This window comes from Pituophis catenifer, unplaced genomic scaffold (genome assembly GCF_029215685.1).
Source record: "Pituophis catenifer annectens isolate HBS135680 unplaced genomic scaffold, rPitCat1.0.hap2 SCAF_16, whole genome shotgun sequence".
NCBI classification, from domain to species: Eukaryota; Metazoa; Chordata; class Lepidosauria; order Squamata; family Colubridae; genus Pituophis; species Pituophis catenifer.
This window is the reverse complement of record NW_027256896.1, coordinates 3,577,954-3,590,996: the sequence shown is the minus strand read 5'-3', so window position 1 is coordinate 3,590,996 and position 13,043 is coordinate 3,577,954. Positions and strand designations below refer to the sequence as shown.

The following is a 13,043-nucleotide window of genomic DNA, read 5'->3' as shown; positions in this document are numbered from 1 at the left end:
ATTTATTTATTCATTCATTCATTCATTCATTCATTCATTTTGTCATGGTTATATAGTGTGTATTGGAGGTGGAGACCCTTTGAGAGCTGTATGCAACGAAATTTCATTTTAATGTATGCCGATTAGTGTACATTCAAAGTGACAATGAAGTCTCTATTCTAAATGGTACCCAGGATGCTGTAAGATAAGGCCGCATGCTCAGAAGGAGGGCAGTTCCCAGGGGCCCATCGCAGAGCCCTCGAAATGGGGGGTGGGTCTCTTCTGGGAAAGCCCCCTGCAGCTCTGCTCCTGGCTTTGAGCACCAGATGGGTGTTGCGGTACCTCTGCTCTCTGGAAGCCTCCTTCGTCTCCCTCTTTTCAAGAAACTCCAGGCTTGTGGTCAGCTGGCATCTCTTCTGCCGTGGAGATGCTAAGAATAAAAGCAAATGAGAATGTGATGACGAGCAAAAATCTTTCCGGTGCCCTCCCCTCCTCCTCCCCTCTTGGCTCCTCTGCGCCTCCTCTTCCCCCTCCTCTCCTTTCCCTTCGACACACATCTCCGCCACTGTCCAGCCTGCAGATTCTTCCTCTGTCTGGAAGATGGATGGCCCTTCTCCACTCCTGTCCCTGCCAGCCAGGCTCTGCCTCGCCCTCCGCCCTTGGGTGGCATCTTTGCTGCTCCTTCCTTGGCACCGAGGGATGGACAGTGAAGGCAGGAGGGGCTGCACGAGAGATTTAAACTCTGGACTGCATGGGTTTGTGGGGTCTCCCTCGGCCCCCTCCCCTGGGAGGGCAGAGCACCCTTCCTCCAGATGGGCTGGTCCTCTCCTTGCTGGTCTGCCCCTCCCTGCAGCTTCTGCCGAGTGGGCCTGTGCTCGGCTCTAAGGCTGGGAGAGGTGTGATGGGGCTGGCTAGGCTACAAACGTCTTCCGCTCCTGCCAATTTGGCAGCTGCTCTACCATCTCTTTGGCAGGGAGCCAAACCAGGGGGAGGCTAATAAAACTGTAGCAGGAAATGAAAGGTTTGAGTTAGGGGCCTCCGAAGGGGAGGGAGCCTTTCCTCTTTGGAGCAGAGATGGGGAAAGGACTGACTAAGCTCAGGTGAGCTCTTTCCAAGGCCAAGGGGACCGTTGTCAGCCCCTGCAGTGGCCAGCCGGTTTGAGGGTGGGCAAGCAATTACCCAGAGTAGCCTTGAGGCCCCACTCCTTACCCTGCAGGGCTGCCTGCTTCCTGCATGGCCCAGCATCTCTCCTGGTCCAGTTCAGGGCCAGCTTGGCAAGAGCATGAGAGGTGTAACTCCCAGTCACGGGGGACCCCTAACCTTACTCAGTCGGCCAGCTCGGTCACTCAATCCCCATTGGAGCAGAGCCAGAGGGGCTGTGAGGGGAGAAGTTTCCGATGCCCTGGAGGTTGGCTTCTGTAGCACTTTTGGGTGCAAAGAGGCATTGTTGGAGGTGAGCCAGGTGCATTCATCAAAGGTAGCAAAAAGCCAGGCCTGGCGGCACCTTTTCCAACTGTCCCATTTTGTTCAAAGGCAGAAGTTTGGGTGAGCGCCGTTCACGAAGGCTTCTTTCTGCCTTTTGCTAAAGCTTGCTAATTGGCAGAGGGGATCCTTGACTCCTTGTGGCTGTTTGGTGCAAGTGGGCAGTAGGAGCAACAGTGGCCAGGTGGATGGCAGGCCGTTCTTTTTTTTAGGAGGGTCAGCTGAAGTCCTGTCCTCCTTCTCCTCTGGAGGAAACAAAGTGCTGGCACAGCTACATTTTGTGGCACAAGTTGCTCGCACCCCACTCACTGGTAAAGGAAAGGCAGAAGGAAAAGCTGCCAGTCCCTGGTGAGGAGGGAGGCAGGTAGGTCATTGTCAAAAGTGCCCCTGGGCACTTTTCCCCTTCCCCAGGCTTCATTCCATGACTACAACCCATTCTTTTTCTCTGGCCACAGGTGGGCTGGTTCCCATAACCTGCTTATCTGGACTAAAATTAGGAAGGAGAACCTGTGGTACAATGTGTTGTCGGAACCCAGACATTATCTTAGCCCTTGGGGGGGGGTGTGATCCCATTAAACCATAAGTGGTTGTTGCATTATGTGAATGCAGCAATTGTACTTGATGCAACTCGAGTTTACAGTTTTAGCCAGTTGTGTCAATCCAACTGTGGAATGTCTCTTTCTAGCCTGAAACTCTCTTAGCTGCTGTTCAAGCAGCCAGATCGTGCCAGGGTTTATACCTGGGACTCAGGACCAGCTGAGCTCAGCACGAAGTCTTGGCTGTTCCCCTTCTGAAGTTTCCACGGGAAATATGGACAGTCTTCAGAAGGATTCAACCTGAACAGAGGTGCAAACAATCCTCAGCCTGACTTTCCCTGTCATCTGCATCCTAATTCCAGCATGTCCCAATTGCTGAAACTTGTAAAAAAAGGATATTGCCATACATTATATAAAGACATTAGTATTTATCAGCTTGTTATTTCATTCAGGAACGCAAGGTGTGGGGCATGGATCTTGTGGGGCAGTGCCTCAGATAGAAAGTCCATACAGACTGTGAAGATGGCCAGTTTTGCAGAGATGGCGAAGATTTCAGCGTATTTAAAAGATTGTTCACAAGAGACTTATGAATGGGAATGGAAAAGGTGGATAGAATATGTTCAGAACAAATATCAAACTAGAAAGTATCAAATAGCTTTTATTTGAAAATAATGTATTAGAAATATTTTAATGCAAAGGGATAAAGAGGAAAAACTTTATAGGGGGAGGGACGGGTTCAGGCTTATATATTAGTGTCATTAGTTATGAGTAAGTAATAGGGAAGTCTGGGGGGGGAGGGTTAGGGAGGGTTAGGGAGGATGGGAAGTTTGGGGCGGGAGGTGGGGGGTGAAAAAGGGGGTGAAAATGTAATTGTAAAACTTTTGCAATAAAAAAAAAAGAAAGTCCATACAGAGAGTGGTAAGGACAGTGGAGAAGATTATAGGAAGCTCGCTTCCCGTTATTCAGGATGCTGCTTGTAAGCGCTAAGGGCTTAGAGCTCAAAGCATTGTTAGACACACCCATCCCACACCCACGGTCTGTTTCTGTTGCTCCCCTCTGAGAGGAGGTTTCGAAGTATTTCTGGCAGGACTACCAGATTCTGTAACAGCTTTGTTCCCTAAGCCATCTGTCTGGTAAACTCACAAGATTTGTTTTTCTCACCATGTACATGTATACATCTGGACTAGACCGTGTTGTTTCTCTGGGTCATATTATATATGTGGATATATGCATAATTTTGTATTTATTTATTTTGTCACGTTTATGTTTCGTATATTGGACATGATGACCCTTTGAGAGCTGTATGCAACTAAATTTCATTTCAATGTATGCCGATTAGTGTACATTCAAAGTGACAATAAAGTTATTATTCTATTCTACTCTATGCTATGCTATGCTATGCTACACTACGCTACTCTACTCTACTCTCCTATATTTTGAGACCAAATAATTTGAAGACAGATACATGTATGCGCAATATGACTTTTCGTGCCCATTACTTTAAAAATGTAGAGATTCATGCAAAAGTGGGACAAGAATGGATTTGGGGGGACCTGGGCAAAAGTGGCAGGGGAGACTGGCAGGTTGGTTCTTTCTCATCCAGGTTGGGGTGGGGGGATATATATAAATCGTAAGGGCCTAAAACTTTGGCTTTGTTAGTTTGAAATGTTTCTCTAGGGCAAATCCTCAGGGGTGGGAGACCAGGGGAAATCTAAAGGCACAAATGGGCAACACCAATTCAAGAAGCCTCCTGTGCCCCGTGCTGGCCCTAATGCAACCTCTTCCCAACCCACAATTAAGGCTTCTTTCTTGGATTATTTCCTGCACGTAGAACCCCCTGTTTTCCACAAGTAATCCATTCACAGCATCCATTTGTGGGATCCTCAAAGATCCAGAGAGTCCTCAGTTGCTTCTCACTTTCCAGAAGGTGGCCCCAGCATGCTGGCTGGGCAATTCTGGGAGTCGGACTCCACACATTTGAAAACTGCCGAGATTGAAGTACACTGCCCTAGGGTGAAATGGGGTGCCAGAAATTCATGCTTTCTGATCCTTCCACAGCCTCCTCAGTTTTGCAAAGCCCATCATCCTCTCCCGGAATTCCAGCCATTTAAAGCATTGCCTTCCTTCTACCCTCCGTTTGAAAAGATTGCCTGGACGAACAAAGGCTTGGGTTGTGTTAGTAGCCAGCAGATGGGTTGTGAAGATGGGAAAATAAACCACAAATTCTTAACGTGTGTACGGGTGGGTGGGTGCACGTATTCTCTCTTGTACCTGTTCCTATGCTTTTGCTGAGGGTCCCTTTTGCAAAAGGGCCAGAATTGCAGGGCCCTGTCCTCACCTGACTCCAGTAGCCACATGTGACCAGCAGGGAATTTGACGGATTGGTCAGTTTTAGACCAATCCAAATGTCCATTTTGCTGTATCCTCCAGGCAAAAGCGAGCAAAACGTGAGTCAGAATGCATCCATTTCTCGAGTCACCAAACTGGTTAGGTCGCTGAATCCTCACAATGCACAGTGACGTACAGCCTGGCATAAAAACATCCAGAGAATGGATGAACCAAACAATGCTTCATAATAACCACGACTGGATAATAAAAATAGACCTCCACCTCCTGGCAGGCGTTCTCCAAAGACCCTCCGAGAAAGCTTCTTCCTTAAAAGCTTCTCGAGGACCGTCAGGGAGGCAGCTGGCTTCATTTCGGAAGGAAGCCGGCTTCATAATGGAGGTGCTGTGATGGAAGCGCAGAGCGATTATTCCCAAAGTGGGTATTTTGGGCAGCTGATGCATTCATTTCTGGGAGTGCCTGGAGAGATTCCCAGGGAAAAGGCTTCCCCTCCTCTAACCCATCTCTCTTCTCTGTCCCCCCCAGAGCTCCTCGGATCCACCAAACGGGTGAACGTGAACTTCCAGGATACAGATGGGTGAGTTGGCAAAGCCTGACTGTCCGCGCATCTCCCCATGATTGGTGGGGTGGCCTCTTACCCCAGAGGACTCCCTAGAATATCCTCCTTTCCGTTGGGGGCTCCGAAGCATCTTGTGGGGATTTTCTCTTCCTTTATGGGGGTTCCTATAGGGACACAGTGGCTCAGTGGCTAAGATGCTGAGCTTGCCAATCAAAAGGTCGGCAGTTCAGCGGTTCGAATCCCTAGTGCCGCTTAATGGGGGGAGCTCCCATGACTTGTCTCAGATTCTGCCAACCTAGCAGTTCGAAAGCACGTAAAAAATGCAAGTAGAAAAATAGGGACTATCTTTGGTGGGAAGGTAACAGCGTTCTGTGCGCCTTTGGCATTGAGTCATGCCGGCCACATGACCACAGAGACGTCTTCGGACAGCGCTGGCTCTTCGGCTTTGAAACAGAGATGAGCACTGCTCCCTAGAGTCGGGAACGACTCGCACATATGTGCGAGGGAAACCTTAACCATTACCTTTATGGGGGTTCCTCCAATCTCTTGGTGGATCCTGGCTCCCTTCGACTTTTCAACTGTTTACAAAGTTATTATTTCTAGAGTTGGGTCCAGGGGGGCATGGAAAGGCCACGGAAGGGCCAAAATTGTGGCTGAACCCCTCATCATAGAAAAAGAGGAAGGGGGAAGAAGGAGAAAAGCAGGGATTGGGAGAGGGGGCTCATGTATACCACCCGGAAAACATCTCAAGATCTTTACTGTGGAAGCACATGGTGGATTTGGCCAGTCTTTGTAGGTGGGCTTTACTGCTGGGTGGGCAGAAGCCAGGGGTGAAATGCTCCCAGTTTGGACCGGATCGGCCAATCTGGTAGCGATGGCGGCAGGTGGTTCAGAGAACCGGTAGCAAAAATCCCTGCCCTCCACCCCACCCATGCCCACCCAATAGCCCGGTCACCCACTTGCCACTTCTTTTAAAAAATGCTTTTAAAAGGTAAAAAAAAAGGCTCTGACGATCCCAGCTGAGCTGCCTCAGCTGCTCAGGGCAGTGGGCAGTGGGCAGCTGCAAAGGGATAATTTATTGGATTGAAACTATCAATTAGATGTCCACTCAGATCACAGGTAACAAGTGCCTGAGTACCAGTACCAGGGAGGTAATGGTAGTCATCGATTTACAATGAGCCACCCAGCAACTGTTCATAGTTACGACGGACCCTACAATAGATATTTGCAACTCAGCTCTGAAGTTTCAACAGTCAGCCTCCTCCCAGGGTCATGTGACCACATTTAGGGATCTTGGCGACTGGTATTTAAGGACCATTTGCAGCAATCTGTGATAACAAGAAAGTCCAGTTACCTCCTGAAAAAAGCACCTTTGGGACAACCATGACCTGGATGACTGAGAATCTCTACAGATCTTTAGTTACACAATTTGGGATGAACACCCCTTGAATGGTGTGGGAGTAGGAAAGGATTTCCAGAGGAAATAAAATGACAGACTACAGGAACCAGGAGCACTAACTCAGGTGACCCTGAGGACACAGATAAACCTCCAAGTGCTTCAACGACCCTCTAAAAGGATGCAAATGACCAGCTGTCTGCAAGGAGTATCAATCCTTCCATTCCTCACTGTCCTGTCAGAGCTGAAGAAGCTTCTTGGATGAGAAGCGAAACGTCTTCAAAAGAAACAACAAGAAAATTCAGTTGCCTCCTGAAAAAGCATTTTTGGAACAACCAGGACCTGGATGATGGATAATCTCTACAGCAGAGGTCTTCAAACTTGGCAGCTTTAAGACTTGTGGACTTCAACTCCCAGAATTCTCCAGCCAGCTGGAGAATTCTGGGAATTGAAGTCCACAAGTCTTAAAGCTGCCAAGTTTGAAGATCTCTGCTCTACAGAATCCTGTGATAAGATGACTATGTTTTATGTTTTTGTCAAAAAAACCCAGCCTTTGCTTCCAGTTTTCCCCAAAAACGCCCTCTAGCAAACAATGCGTCCCCAAAAAGATCATAAAATTGGATTGGTCACGTATGGCTCCATTATGGTTATAGCTCAAGGACTACCTGCAGTCTCGGCTCACTGCTATGGGAAATAGGCTGGTGGAATATGGAATTTGGCAGGTCCACTTGAGCTGTCCTTCAGTTCTTGGGAGAACCCAGCTCCCAGAGCCCCTCGATCAATGCGGCCAGCCAGGACTCCAATGCACAAAAGGGCCACCACTGAGAACTGTCCATCCCAAGAGGAAAAAAAAAATCTCTTTTGCTCGAGCGTTATTGAGAATGGCGGGATAGGAAGACGCCACTCCTGACTGCCTCTGCCTGAACAGGGAATAGCAATAGCACTTAAGACTTATATACCGCTTCACAGTGCTTTACAGCCCTCTCTAAGCAGTTTACAGAGTCAGCCAATTGCCCCCAACAATCTGGGTCCTCCTTGGAAGGATGGAAGGCTGAGTCAACTTTGAGTTGGTCAGGATTGAACTCCTGGCATTCCATAGAATTAGCCTGCAATACTGCATTTTAACCATTACGCCACCACGGCTCCGAATCCATGAGCTTTCCCTCTTTCCAAGGGAACATGGTGAGGAGTGGGGGACTCTTGCATCTCTCTCTCTCCAGAACAGGGCCCCCCAGTCTCCGGTCTGTGGACCAGTACCAATCTGGAGCCTGTTAGGAACTGGGCCAGGCAAGGCCAGAGAAGGAATCATGGATGGAAACTGAACAAGGAGAGATTCAACCTGGAAATAAGGAGAAATTTTCTGACAAGGAGAACAATCAACCAGTGGAACAGAAATTGCCTTCAGAAGTTGTGGGAGCTTCATCACTGGAGGCTTTCAAGAAGAGACTGGACCGCCATCTGTCAGAAATGGTGTAGGGTCTCCTGCTTGGGCAGGGGGTTGGACTAGATGACCTACAAGGTCCCTTCCAATTCTGTTAATCTGTTAAAAAATACATAAAGTAGTTGGAAGCAGCGATGAACCACCCATCTCCTCCGTGCACTCTTCTGAATCATGTTTGTGGAGTGGAAAAAGCAAATATCTCCCGTGACAAAACTGGACCCCATGTAGGAAGGTCTGGAGTTGTCTTCCTTCAGGGTTTCTCGATCCATCAGTTGAGCTGTCCCGCTCTTGAAAAAGAGAGGGACTTCAGAGGGGCATGCACAGCTGTGAGTTTCTAACCTGCTACCAGATCTGTATATAAGTAATCGTGCAGCTAAGAAGGTCACTCAGAGTTTCTCCACCTTGCCAGCCAACTTGAAGATGGGTGGACTTCAGCTCTTATGGAAGTTATGCTGCCTGGGGAATTCTGGGTGTTGAAGTCCACATATCTTCAAGCTGCCAAGATTGAAAAGAACAATAGCACTTAGACCAGTGTTTCTCAACCTTGGAAGCTTGAAGATGGGTGGACTTCAACTCCCAGAATCCCCCAGCCAGCGCTGCTGGCTGGGGGATTCTGGGAGTTGAAGTCCACCCATCTTCAAGCTACCAAGGTTGAGAAACATTGACTTAGACTGTATATACCACTTCTTTTACAGCCCTCTCTAAGCAGTTTACAGAGTCAGCCTCTTGCCCCAAACAATCCGAGTCCTCATTTACTGAAGGATGGAAGGCTGAGTCAACCTTGAGCCTGGTGAGATTCGAACTGCCAAATTGCAGGCAGCCGGTAGGACTGCATTCTAACCACTGCGCCACAGCGGCTCTCGTCCGTGGTCAATGGAGCATGCGTGCAGGTGTCTACCTGCCAACGATCGGGGTGGGGCATGATGATCTTTCAGCAGCAAAAGTGCCCCACTGAACTCCTTGTCTAATAATGTCTCTGAAGATCACCTGCAGCCAGCATCAATCAGGAACTAAGGAGGTCACAGTAAAGGAGGAAACTGCATGTCCATCGAGAGACTGCTGTGGGAATTGAGGGGGCACAACTCACACTCCCTCCTCCTAAATTCCCCTTCCCCGAGACGGTCAAAAATCCACTTGTGGGGCTGACCCTGGCAGAACAAGAAGACCTGCTGAACAGAGGGCTAACTTGCCTTGTGGGGAAGATCTCCCATTGGCAGGGATGGTTAAGGACGGGGGTCTCCAAACCCTGATTAAGGAAATTCCTCCATTTCAGCCAGAGCCAACTGTTGACCCACTGACCTGGTTGCTGAGATGCTCTGCAGGGCATCTGCTTGTGGGGGTGGTGAGGGCGGAGAGAAAATCTGGGCTTCAGAGCCCCATCCTGCCCTGCAACACCGCTGCTGCTACCCACCGCAGGCAATGAGAGGACAACGGCCAATAGGAGCCGGGCAGACCCTGCATCTTCTCACGTCATCAGCTCAGTCCCTGTCGAAGCCAACAGACTCATGCACCCAGCCATGCATGGCCAGGAGAAGGTGGGATTGGCCACTCCAAGAGAAATGTGGCGTTAGCTCACTTTGGCTGCTGGGCAGCGATGGGAGGAGGGCTGAGTCACGGGGAGGGTTGACCAGCCACCTGCAAGCAAAGTTAGGGAGATGCCAGACATCCCCCTCGTGGAGAAGCTGGCGTTGCTGCGGGAGAGTAGCCAACTGAAGCAACCTTTGCGTTCTGTTTCTTCTAGTTCCACCCTGAGAAATGACCGGAGGTCATCAAAGAGCAGTTGGGGATTCAGCAGGAGACCCCGAGGGCCTCTCCTCTCTCTCGCTCTGCCTCCCTCGTTCTGGGTGGGCCCCATTGCAGTGGCCAAGAGTCGCACAGGGGCTTGTCCCTCACAGGGGGTGTCCCTCTCCGGGCAGCCCTTGTGGGTGGGTAAGGCTGAAAGGTCAAGGAGGGGTGGAGGTAGAGAGGGAGGGAGGAGGAATAAGCAAATTATAAGTTGCTTGTAATTGCCATAAAGAAGATTCCTTCCTTCCTTCCTTCCCTCCCTCCCTTCTTTCTTTCTCTTTCTTTCTTTCCTCCCTCCCTCCCTCCCTTCTCCTTCCTTCCTCCCTTCTTTCTCTCTCTCTTTCTCTCTTTCCTCCCTCCCTCTTTCTTTCTTCCTTCCTTCCTTTCTCTTTCTCTTTCTCTTTCTTTCTCTTTCTCTTTCTCTTCCCTCTCTCCCTCCCTCCCACTCTTTCTTTCTTTCTTTCTTTCTTTCTTTCTTTCTTTCTTTCTTTCTTTCTTTCTTTCTTTCTTTCTTTCTTTCTTTCTTTCTTTCTCTTTTTCTTCTCTCTCTCTCTCTCTCTCTCTCTCTTTCTTTCTTTCTTTCTCTTCTTCCACATGATTAGCCCCCATGATTAGCCTTTTCCTAACCTTTCTCTTTATATGTTTTCATACTGTATTTATCTTTTATTCATGCAAAACTCTTCAATGAACTTTTTAAAAGGAGGGGCAAATGAATGTTTGCTGAAAGGAGCAGAAGACTTTGCTCCCCCCAAGGGTAGGGCGAGCCCCACGGCCTTCTCGGGGGGCGGGGGAGAGGTATGATGAGGCAAGGTAGTGGGGCAGGCTATAACTTTGGCCCTTTGGCAGGTGGGTGACAGGCAAAAAAACAGTACGTTGGACGTGCAAAGAGTATTTTCCCCCTGCTGAATTGCTCTCCTTGACTCAAAACAGTGCATATCCTACAATCCAGTCATAACAATATAGTAAAATACAAACAGTGCATAACAACAGCAAAATCAAAACTGACTGCACTTTAGAATCATTCTGAGGAGCAGCCACGTAGGAACGGGGCTGTTCCTTGCCCTGCAGGTCAGGCAGGTCAGAAAAGTCAAGATGGTGGGAAGGAACATTGGAAACCTCTGCCTTCAACATTCACCCCCCCACCCCTGTCAGCCTCCAGGGGTCCTGGACCCTCCAGATGGGGCAAGGAGATTGTCCAGGAACAGAGAAGCCTGTTCTGAGAAGCCATCAAGGGTACATACCATCCTCTGGCTTCCCTGGCTGGTGGGGGGGAGGGGATGATTTCAAAGAGGTGGGGGGGTTCTCATTGCTCTGCCCTCCATGTTTTTCAACCTGATATTACTTCTTGCTCTGAGAAGCCTTTGCCCCTCACTGCCATCCAGTGTCTGACCCCTCCCCTGCCCTCTTCCCAGTGCTTCCCTCCAAGCAAAGGGGCGGCCAATAGAGGTGCCCCCAGAAGGGGCTGGAGCCAGGGGGAGCCAACCCCTTTAAGACAACAATCCCCCCTCAGCTCAAGGCAGGTGCCCAAGAGGTTCCTGGGCAGAGGCTCTACCTGCGTTCAGAGCGAGGGGGAGGCAGACGGTCCCCCACAGGGAGAGAGGCAGGCGGAAGCGAGCTGTGGCTCAAGTGTTTGGGGAGGGGAACAGCAGGAAAAGGGGACCCCATAGGAGGCAGGAGGGGGAGGCAGAGGAGGAGGTCCTCAAACTGAAAACAGCTGGAGAGGGCGGGCTTTCTCTTCTTCGCCTTTGTTATGCTTGCCTTTTCATGGCATCTTTTTTAAAAAAGGATACTTCTATTTTTAAATGTCCACGGAGAAGCAACTGCCCTCATCCCTTCTCCTCCTTCTTCCACCTGCCCCCGGGGGGGGGGGGATTTCAGATGAGGGGGAGTGTTTGGTGGCATTTGGGGACACGGTCATCTGGGGCAGCTTCCCTGTTGAGATAAGCAATGGTCACCCCAAGCACTGAGCTGTTGCATCGGGACTTTCATGGAGAGAAGCAACCTTTGGGAATTAAGGAGAAATTTCCTAACAGTGAGGACAATTAGCCGGTGGAACGTCTTGCCTCCAGAAATCGTGGATGCGCCATCACTGGAGGTTTTTAACAAGAAACTGGACAGCTATCTATCTGCTTGAGAAAGGGGTTGGACTAGAAGACCTCTAAGGTCCCTTTCAACTCTCTTCTGATTGATTGGTTCAAAGCTGCCCCGCAAATGAGGCTGGCTGGGGGGGTTACTCAAGAGCCCCCTCTGCCAGGCGCTCCCTTGGCACCTTCCCTGATCCACTAGACGAGGAAGGGGTCTTGCACTGAGGACCTTCTCCCTTTTTGTGGCCGGGCAGATGGCAGGGAGGCTCCTAACATTTCATGGATGGATCCGAAAGGGTTCTAGCTTGCCCATTTCCCAGACAGGCGGTCCATGAAAAGAAGCCAGGGTGCCCAGAGGGTCAGGATGCTGAATTTGTTAGGGGTTTTGTGGCTGCACTCTTCGCTTCTGGGACCATACCCCATGGATACTCCCAGATACCAAATAAACAATTGTTGGAAGAAATATCCTTCTGGGTTCGGTTCCAAGTGGGGAAAAAGACACTGGAATGTCAGGTATAAATGCTCTGCCCGTGCCAGGGATCAGCTATAGCGCAGCAGTGCAGGGGTTAACCCAGACTCCCACCTGGTCAGCTCCTCCCATAGACTCCTCCTTACCTGAATCCCCGCCCACAGGTATAAAAGGTGGGCACACTCCTCCTCGCCCCAGTTCCTGATACATTCAAGTGATGATGTGATGAACCTGCAAATAAAAGAGATATATTTTACCAGATGACTCAAGTCTCTTTATTGGGCCTGATCCACCATTCCTTGTAACAAAATGGTAGCAGAGGATGGTTGGTAAGGCCCAAAGATCCCAAGCCACAAGACAAGGACCCATACCTACCTGCAGAATGGCGACACCTCCGAAGCAACGGGAGAGCAACCCATCAGACTCGCCAGGGAAGGCAGGAACCTCAGCCACCCCCAAAGCCACAGCGACGGAAGAAAAGGGGGAGATCGAAAAAAGAAAAAGGGCCCACCACCACGACCAAGAGGAAGAGAAGCTGCGACTCGACGTCCTGCAGCTGCTGAAAGAGCGAGCCGGCGACAAGAACCTCCTTGCCGACCTGCGGAGCTTCATAATCGACCGCGAAGTGGCAAGGAGCGAAGAGGGCTCGGACTCTGAACTCGAGGAGCTGGACTCGGTGAGTGGATCGCCCAAAAGGGCACCCCCAACGGCCACCGAGCCCCAAAGCCCCGCTCTAAATTTGAAACGGCGGCCATCTTTGTCCACATGGTCAGACAAGATGGCCGACCCCCAACCAATCAGCGATCAGAATTCAAAATGGCCGGCGCGCGAAAAATGCCGGACCATAAACAATGATGAAAGTGACCAGGGAGAGGGAACCGAATCTGACTCCGACCCCTGGTACACCCCCAGCGAGCGGCAAGTGGATAGGGCCATGAAGACCCTTGCCGCCGCCTTCGGCCCAGG

The 13,043-nt window shown here is 50.2% G+C and overlaps 1 protein-coding gene across 1 annotated transcript in view; it reads left to right on the top strand.

The window, feature by feature from the left end:
* CASKIN1 (CASK interacting protein 1) overlaps positions 1–13,043 on the top strand; it is a 137,569-nt gene that overhangs the window by 75,317 nt on the left and 49,209 nt on the right. Inside the window, exon 2 of the mRNA XM_070955320.1 lies at positions 4,869–4,920. Within this exon, the coding sequence (XP_070811421.1) occupies positions 4,869–4,920 (52 nt within the window). The remainder of the gene's footprint in view (positions 1–4,868; positions 4,921–13,043) is intronic.